We start from the raw sequence: 10,081 nt of genomic DNA on the forward strand, positions 1-10,081 counted from the left end.
CGGGTGTGCAATGGGAGCATCGGTAGCTCCGGCTTACGCAAATGCTTATATGATATCTGTTGAACGTGATATCTTTTTTGCAGATCCGGCCGTTCAGCAGAATATCATATATTACACCCGCTTCATAGATGATATGTTGCTCCTATGGAGGGGGGATGAGGAAACATTGGACAAGATTATTCAAAAACACAATATGAGTAATAGCCCGGTGAAACTTACCTATAAAACGGACAAAGTTTCAATTGAATTTTTGGACGTAAGAATCACTAAAACCGATACTGGGTTAAAAACATCCTTATTTGTTAAGCCCACAGATCGTAATACATTATTAAGTGCCACTAGTCATCACCCGGTAAATATACAAAAAGGATTGCCCTTCTCACAGTTTTTACGTGTGAGACGTATTTGCAGTGATGAGAATGATGTATCTCCCCAATTAGATCTTATGATCAATAAATTTGTGGCAAGGGGTTACAAAAAACAGACACTGTTAAACTTAAAACAAAAAGTTATGTCAATCCCTAGATCAGAAACACTTAAATCTAAATCTAAGAAGTCTACGGCTAATAAGATTATATGGCCTAATCGTTATAATGTCGCTAGTAATAAAATCAGGAAGGCAATTCGATCGAATTGGCCTATAGTAACGACGGACAAAGATCTGCCTAGCATACATAGTAAACAAATCATGTGTAGCTATTCGAGAGGCAAGAACCTACGTGATTATATTGTACATAGTGACATTACAAATTTTGATAAAAAACCAATTGTCACCTTTTTTGGAGCACCTAAAAATGGGTGCTTTAAGTGCACAGGTTGTGTCACATGTGGATACATGTTGACCGGGGACACCATAAAAAATCCTTATACAGGAAAAATCTTTAAAATTAGGCACAGACTATCGTGCATGTCAAAATTTGTTATATATGTCCTGATTTGCCCCTGTGGCAAATACTATATAGGAAAGACAGAATGTGCATTTAAAGTGCGCATGGGTCAGCATAGATATGCTATTCGGGAAGCAGTCTTGTCTGGGAATAGTGAACAACCAGTGGCGAGACATTTCGCCACAGCTGGCCACTCACCGACCTCCCTTAAACACAAAATTATAGACCATATACCCCCATTAACGAGGGGAGGTAACAGATCAAAGATGTTGTTACAACGTGAAGCTAGCTGGATATTTCTATTGGACGCTCTAAATCCTCGGGGGTTAAATGAACAATCAGGCTTCAATAGTTTTCTATAAACTTTTTGAGTTGGTTCTATAGTGTCTCTGTACATTTAATAAGTAATATATATGCATTTTGTAAAGTAGAAAACCTACGCTGGATTGCATGACTATGCTGTATATTGTATCGTATTTTATCAGTGTATCAATTGTCTCCATGGTGATGGGCGCACTGGGTGACGTCATTGGAAAGCGTCAGCCTACCGGAAGTGGAGCCGGCGGCGCGGACTTTGATGGTGAGGGGAGCACATATAATGGTGAGTGTTTTTACATTTTGTTAATGCCCTGACGAAAATGCGACAGCATTGAAACGTTGGCTTGCTCTAAGTGGCTGCGTCTGTGTGATTTATTTTCCTGAGTGCCGCCGAAATTCTGCATATACTTGGCAGCTTTGCTGCATTTTCCGGAAGGCAACGGGGACAGAAATTCTTTTATTAGTGAGTGCCGGATCTCATAGAAATTATATATATATATATATATATATATATATATATATATATATATATATATATATATATATATATATATATATATATATATATATATATACACACATATACACACACACATACATATTAAATTTAGTGTACCCCATATTCTAAACTTTAAACTTTTTTCCCCACAATAAAATGTATCCTATCCATAGGGTCTATTTTGCTACTACAACCCAGACACAGTTATTTGTGCTATGTATGTGTTCATAGTTTGTAGAAGTGTATATATAGGATTGCTGCAGCTTCATCATTTCAATATCAGTGGGATCAAATGCAAAAAAATTAGTAGCCAAAGTAGCCCACTGCATGGAGAGCGCAGCAACCGGTGGCCAGGAACCTGCAGTTGCTATACGGACGGCCGGTATCCTGGCCGCCAGTTTTTCATACCGATCCCCATACACAGTGCATGATGGCAGATATATCTGCAGATGTACTGTTCACTGGCTGTGCTGCAGGGCCAATGCGATATGTCTGAACGTTGTCGTTCACAGACGTTTCGCTGGTACTCACGCTGGCGCCACTATATCAGCCGTTCAACTGAGCGGCGTATATATCACCTAGTGAGTACCCAGCATAAGATATACTCCATTTATTAACAGCAATTTTTATAGCAGCAGCACTTTAGGTCTATAACATTTAATTTCTAAAAACAAATATGTCCACAATGCGCAGCTTATCTATTTTTCAGAAACGCAGCCTGCTGTGCACCCAGAAGACTCTGAAAAAGTGCTGCGGTGGGCACATGCAGAATGCCAGGTAACCTGCCAAACATGTGTTGGGTACTGTAAGTAAAATTTTGGCATGAGTTAAAACTTAAAATAAAATTATCCAAGTATTAGAGCACCATTATTCATAGCACAAAGGCCTCGGTGTTTACAGGGAAAAATAAGAATTTACTTACCGATAATTCTATTTCTCATAGTCCGTAGTGGATGCTGGGACTCCGTCAGGACCATGGGGAATAGCGGGCTCCGCAGGAGACAGGGCACATCTAAAAAAGCTTTTAGGTCACATGGTGCGTACTGGCTCCTCCCCCTATGACCCTCCTCCAAGCCTCAGTTAGGTACTGTGCCCGGACGAGCGTACACAATAAGGAAGGATCTTGAATCCCGGGTAAGACTCATACCAGCCACACCAATCACACCGTACAACTTGTGATCTGAACCCAGTTAACAGTATGATAACACAAACGAAGTAGCCTCTGAACAGATGGCTCACAACAACAGTAATAACCCGATTTTTGTAACAATAACTATGTACAAGCATTGCAGACAATCCGCACTTGGGATGGGCGCCCAGCATCCACTACGGACTATGAGAAATAGAATTATCGGTAAGTAAATTCTTATTTTCTCTGACGTCCTAGTGGATGCTGGGACTCCGTCAGGACCATGGGGATTATACCAAAGCTCCCAAACGGGCGGGAGAGTGCGGATGACTCTGCAGCACCGAATGAGAGAACTCCAGGTCCTCTTTAGCCAGAGTATCAAATTTGTAAAATTTTACAAACGTGTTCTCCCCTGACCACGTAGCTGCTCGGCAAAGTTGTAATGCCGAGACTCCTCGGGCAGCCGCCCAGGATGAGCCCACTTTCCTTGTGGAATGGGCCTTTACAGATTTAGGCTGTGGCAGGCCTGCCACAGAATGTGCAAGTTGGATTGTACTACATATCCAACGTGCAATCGTCTGTTTAGACGCAGGAGCACCCAACTTGTTGGGTGCATACAATGTAAACAACGAGTCAGATTTTCTGACTCCAGCTGTCCTTGAAATATATATTTTTAATGCTCTGACAACGTCCAGTAACCTGGAGTCCTCCAAGTCGCTAGTAGCCGCAGGCACCACAATAGGCTGGTTCAAGTGAAATGCCGAAACCACCTTAGGGAGAAATTGAGGACGTGTCCTCAATTCTGCCCTGTCCGAATGGAATATCAGATATGGGCTTTTGTATGACAAAGCTGCCAACTCCGAAACTCTCCTGGCTGAAGCCAGGGCCAACAGCATGGTTACCTTCCATGTAAGGTATTTTAAATCTACCGATTTTAAAGGCTCAAACCAATGAGATTTGAGAAAATTTAGAACCACGTTCAAATCCCACGGTGCCACTGGAGGCACTATTGGGGGTTGTATATGTAGTACACCTTTGACAAAAGTTTGTACTTCAGGCACTGACGCCAATTCCTTCTGGAAGAAAATTGATAAGGCCGAAATTTGAACTTTAATGGACCCCAATTTGAGGCCCATAGACAATCCTGCTTGCAGGAAATGTAAGAATCGACCCAATTGAAATTCTTCCGTTGGAGCCTTCTTGGCCTCACACCACGCAACATATTTTCTCCAAATGCGGTGATAATGTTGTGCGGTCACTTCTTTCCTGGCTTTAATTAAAGTAGGAATAACTTCCTCAGGAATGCCCTTCTCTTTTAGAATCCGGCGTTCAACCGCCATGCCGTCAAACGCAGCCGCGGTAAGTCTTGGAACATACAAGGTCCCTGCTGAAGCATATCCCTTCTTAGAGGTAGAGGCCACGGATCCTCCGTGAGCATCTCTTGAAGTTCCGGATACCAAGTTCTTCTTGGCCAGTCCGGAGCTACCAGTATTGTTCTTACTCCTCTTTTCCGTATAATTCTCAGTACCTTTGGTATGAGAGGCAGAGGAGGGAACACATACACTGACTGGTACACCCACGGTGTTACCAGAGCGTCCACAGCTATTGCCTGAGGGTCTCTTGACCTGGCGCAATACCTGTCCAATTTTTTGTTGAGGCGAGACGCCATCATGTCCACCTTTGGTTTTTCCCAACGGTTCACAATCATGTGGAAAACTTCTGGATGAAGTCCCCACTCTCCCGGGTGAAGGTCGTGTCTGCTGAGGAAATCTGCTTCCCAGTTGTCCACTCCCGGGATGAACACTGCTGACAGTGCTACGACATGATTCTCCGCCCAGCGCAGAATCCTTGCAGCTTCTGCCATTGCACTCCTGCTTCTCGTGCCGCCTTGTCGGTTTACGTGGGCGACTGCCGTGATGTTGTCGGACTGGATCAACACCGGCTGACCCTGAAGCAGCGATTTTGCCAGGCTTAGAGCATTGTAGATTGCTCTTAGCTCCAGTATATTTATGTGAAGAGACGTCTCCAGGTTTGACCACACGCCCTGGAAGTTTCTTCCCTTTGTGACTGCTCCCCAACCTCGTAGGCTGGCATCCGTAGTCACCAGGACCCAGTCCTGTATGCCGAATCTGCGGCCCACTAACAGATGGGCAGTCTGCAACCACCACAGGAGAGACAACCTTGTTCTCGGTGACAGTGTTATCCGCTGATGCATGTGCAGATGCGATCCGGACCATTTGTCCAGCAGATCCCACTGAAATGTTCGTGCATGGAATCTGCCGAATGGAATCGCTTCGTATGAAGCCACCATCTTTCCCAGGACTCTTGTGCATTGATGTACTGACACAGTTCCTGGTTTTAGGAGGTTCTTGACAAGTTCGGATAACTCCCTTGCTTTCTCTTCCGGGAGAAATACCTTTTTCTGAACCGTGTCCAGAATCATGCCCAGGAACAGCAGATGTGTTGTCGGGGTCAATTGAGATTTTGGAAGATTTAGAATCCACCCGTGTTGCTGAAGCACTACTTGTGTTAGCGCTACACCGACTTCCAGCTGTTCTCTGGACTTTGCCCTTATCAGGAGATCGTCCAAGTAAGGGATAATTAATACGCCTTTTCTTCGTAGAAGAACCATCATTTCGGTCATTACCTTGGTAAAGACCCGAGGGGCCGTGGACAACCCAAACGGCAGCGTTTGAAACTGATAATGACAGTCTTGTATCACGAACCTGAGATACCCTTGGTGTGAGGGGTAAATCGGGACATGTAGATAAGCATCTTTTATGTCCAAGGACACCATGAAGTCTCCTTCTTCCAGATTCGCTATCACTGCTCTGAGTGACTCCATCTTGAACTTGAATTTCTTTATGTACAGGTTCAAGGATTTCAGATTTAGAATAGGCCTTACCGAACCGTTCGGTTTCGGTACCACAAATAGTGTGGAATAATACCCCTTTCCCTGTTGTAGGAGGGGTACCTTGACTATCACCTGCTGAGAATACAGCTTGTGAATGGCTTCCAAAACCGACGTCCTTTCTGAGGGAGACGTTGGTAAAGCAGACTTTAGGAACCGGCGAGGGGGAGACCTTTCGAACTCCAGCATGTAACCCTGAGATACTATCTGCAGGACCCACGGGTCCACTTGTGAGTGAACCCATTGATTGCTGAAAATCTTGAGTCGACCCCCCACCGTTCCTGAGTCCGCTTGTAAAGCCCCAGCGTCATGCTGATGGCTTTGTAGAAGCCGGGGCGGGCTTCTGTTCCTGGGCAGGGGCTGCTTGCTGCCCTTTCTTACCCTTTCCTCTGCCTCGCGGCAGATAAGACTGTCCTTTTGGTCGCTTTTTATAGGAGCGAAAGGACTGCGGCTGAAAAGACGGTGTCTTTTTCTGTTGGGAGGGGGTCTGAGGTAAAAAAGTGGATTTGCCGGCAGTTGCCGTGGCCACCAGGTCCGAAAGACCGACCCCAAACAATTCCTCTCCTTTATATGGCAATACTTCCATATGCCTCTTGGAATCCGCATCACCTGACCACTGTCGCGTCCATAAACTTCTTCTGGCAGATATGGACATCGCGCTTACTCTTGATGCTAGAGTACAAACATCCCTCTGAGCATCTCGCATATAAAGGAAAGCATCCTTTAATTGCTCTAGAGTCAATAAAATACTGTCCCTATCCAGGGTATCAATATTTTCAGTCAGAGAATCCAACCACACTACCCCAGCACTGCACATCCAGGCTGAGGCTATTGCCGGTCGCAGTATAACACCAGTATGTGTGTATATACTCTTCAGTGTAGTTTCCAGCCTCCTATCTGCTGGATCCTTGAGGGCGGCCGTATCAGGAGACGGCACCGCCACTTGCTTTGATAAACGTGTGAGCGCCTTATCCACCCTAGGGGGTGTTTCCCAGCGCGCCCTAACCTCTGGTGGGAAAGGGTATAATGCCAATAACTTCTTGGAAATTAGCAGTTTTCTATCGGGGTTAACCCACGCTTCATCACACACGTCATTCAATTCCTCTGATTCTGGAAAAAATACAGGTAGTTTTTTCACCCCCCACATAATACCCCTTTTTGAGGTACCAGCAGTATCAGAGATCTGCAAAGCCTCCTTCATTGCCGTGATCATATAACGTGTGGCCCTATTGGAAAATACGTTTGTTTCTTCACCGTCGACACTAGATTCATCTGTGTCGGTACCCGTGTCGACTGACTGAGGTAAAGGACGTTTTACAGCCCCTGACGGTGTCTGAGACGCCTGAACCGGTACTAACTGGTTTGCCGGGCGTCTTATTTCGTCAACTGACTTTTGTAATGTGCTGACATTATCACGTAATTCCATAACTAAAGCCATCCATTCCGGTGTCGACTCCCTAGGGGGTGACATTACCATCATCGGCAATTGCTCTGCCTCCACACCAACATCGTCCTCATACATGTCGACACACACGTACCGACACACAGCAGCCACACAGGGAATGCTCTAATCGAAGACAGGACCCCCTAGCCCTTTGGGGAGACAGAGGGAGAGTTTGCCAGCACACACCAAAAGCGCTATAAATGTATATAAACAACCCTAGAAGGTGTTGTTTACTATATATGCGCTCTTAATATATAAATATCGCCAATTTATGCCCCCCTTCTCTTGTTACCCTGTTTCTGTAGTGCAGTGCAGGGGAGAGACCTGGGAGCCTTCCTCACCAGCGGAGCTGAGCAGGAAAATGGCGCTGAGTGCTGAGGAGAATAAGCTCCGCCCCTTTTTCGGCGGGCTTTTCCCCGGTTTTTAAGAAACTGGCCTGGGTTAAAATACATACATATAGCCTTAATGGCTATATGTGATGTATTTATTTTGCCACTAAAGGTAATTATATTGCTGCCCAGGGCGCCCCCAGCAGCGCCCTGCACCCTCCGTGACTGAGTCAGTGAGCCGTGTGACAACAATGGCGCACAGCTGCCGTGCTGTGCGCTACCTTCAAGAAGACTGAGGAGTCTTCTGCCGCCTGCTTTCCGGACCTCCGTTCTGCCGTCTCTTCAGCGTCTGTAAGGGGGATCGGCGGCGCGGCTCCGGGACGAACCCCAGGCTGACCTGTGTTCCGACTCCCTCTGGAGCTAAGTGTCCAGTAGCCTAAGACTCCAATCCATCCTGCACGCAGGTGAGTTGGAAATCTCTCCCCTAAGTCCCTCGATGCAGTGATCCTGTTGCCAGCAGGAATCACTGAGATTGAAACCTAAAAAAAAAAACTTTTCTAAACAGCTCTTTAGGAGAGCCACCTAGATTGCACCCTCTCGGACGGGCACAAAAACCTAACTGAGGCTTGGAGGAGGGTCATAGGGGGAGGAGCCAGTACGCACCATGTGACCTAAAAGCTTTTTTAGATGTGCCCTGTCTCCTGCGGAGCCCGCTATTCCCCATGGTCCTGACGGAGTCCCAGCATCCACTAGGACGTTAGAGAAAACAAGTTACAGTCAGAACGGGTGTGGCTCATAGGGTCGACCACACTTGGGTCGATAGTCACTAGGTCGACAGTGACTAAGTCGACACCTAAAATAGGTAGGCACAAGCATTAGGTAGACACGAGCAAGGTCGACATGAGTTTTTTGGGGGGTTTTTGGTGTTGTTTTCTTCGTAGAGTGACCAGGAACCCCAATTAGTGCACCGTGTTCGCTCACCATGCTTTGAGCAAGGTGCATCGCTGCGCTCGGCACAGGTTACCGGTTCCAATCGTAGTCCACGTGGATCGTAAAGTATGAAAATATTCAAAAAAATAGTGAAAAACTCATGTTGACCTTTTGTCATGTCGACCTACTGCATGTTGACCAATAGTGGACGACCTAATGACTGTCGACCTAAGTGTGGTCGACCAAGAGACCAAATACCGCCATTACACGTACAACCAATTGTGAGCATGCATTTTATTCCACATTTCCAGTGGTGGACAGGAAAAAGTTACCTAAAATAAAATGTACTGAAAGCAGATTACACAGCACTTGCTGTCAGTGAATAAACCATAAAACAGAAACACATGTAAAGGCAGAACATGCGCCACAGAATAGTGATGTATGAGAGATATATGAATAAAGTGAGGGGGTAAATTACAGCAGTATAAGGGGAGGGCTGAATAGATTAGATACATGCAGGAGGAAAGTGTATATCCCACACACACAGCAGCAGGAGGAGGAGGCACGGCAGGTGTGACAGCAGTGAGTGCTGGATAGGGGACAGGAGGCATAGGGGGTGATGGGGGCGGCACCTAGGGCGCAGCACGCAGGAATCAGAGGGGATTAACACACGGCTCACCTGGCAGCCCTTCTTGTGGTGAAAGCCCACCACCACTATGTGCAGCACCGGCCCCCCTCTCCCTCCGCCGCTCCAGGGGCTTTCCTGCCCAGCCTGGACGACATCCATATGTGAGGAGGCACAGCCTGTTCGGCCACAGCCAGCAGGGGGAGCGCTCCTGTGAGGCGGCGCGAAGATGGGTGTGTGCGGACAGTCTCCGGGAACACGGTGCGGCTCCTCTCCCTGCAGCTCTCAAACCCTGTTCCGTGCGTTACCCTGTGCCCGCCTCCCCATGCAAGACTATTACCAGCCCGACCTGTCACTCTGTCTCCGCCCCGCTGCGTGCTGCGGTCACATGGCACTGACAGCTCCCGGTGACGTCGCCACGCACGCGGCCATGCCACACCCCCTTTCCCGAATCACCGCTTTACGTTATGAAGGCATCCCCAAGCTCATGCTCTTGCCATGGTAGATGCTAGAATCAAGTGGGCTAAAGGACCTTTTCCGTAAGGGGGAGTAGCCACGACACTAGGGGGAGGAGCTATGCCAGCGGGATAGTTCCTCTACTATCCACGCCACCATGCATGGCCCGTGCCGGTTATGCTTTGCTTTTACTTAGTGCCATAAGGTGTATACAGCACCGTACAAGGAAAACAAAATTTTATATATATTACACACACACCACAGAAAATAACCAAAATACAAATAAGCCAACAATAGCTGTGGTAGCCGTAAGGATAGGGAGGCTCAGTCAGTATGGAATGGATTAAACATTAAAGTTTATGGGCAAACAAGGTTCACGGTCTCCCTGTTAGTTGCTTGTGGTAGGTGAATTATTGCTGCTTCCTTGGCTATAGACTAGCATGTTTACAACGCTTGTTTGGTATTGGGGAATCATCTAAATCAGTGGTTCTCAAACTTTGCCTGGACCCCACATGGTTCACGTTTTCCATGTCCCCTAACAGGTGCACTGTGT

The 10,081-nt window shown here is 46.8% G+C and overlaps 1 protein-coding gene across 1 annotated transcript in view; it reads right to left on the reverse strand.

Moving 5' to 3' along the window:
* AVL9 (AVL9 cell migration associated) overlaps positions 1–9,415 on the reverse strand; it is a 245,175-nt gene extending 235,760 nt beyond the window's left edge. Inside the window, exon 1 of the mRNA XM_063922557.1 lies at positions 9,127–9,415. Coding sequence (XP_063778627.1) covers positions 9,127–9,234 — 108 coding nt within the window. The 5' untranslated portion in view covers positions 9,235–9,415. The remainder of the gene's footprint in view (positions 1–9,126) is intronic.
* Positions 9,416–10,081: the final 666 nt, after the last annotated feature.

This window comes from Pseudophryne corroboree, chromosome 5, assembly GCF_028390025.1.
Source record: "Pseudophryne corroboree isolate aPseCor3 chromosome 5, aPseCor3.hap2, whole genome shotgun sequence".
NCBI classification, from domain to species: Eukaryota; Metazoa; Chordata; class Amphibia; order Anura; family Myobatrachidae; genus Pseudophryne; species Pseudophryne corroboree.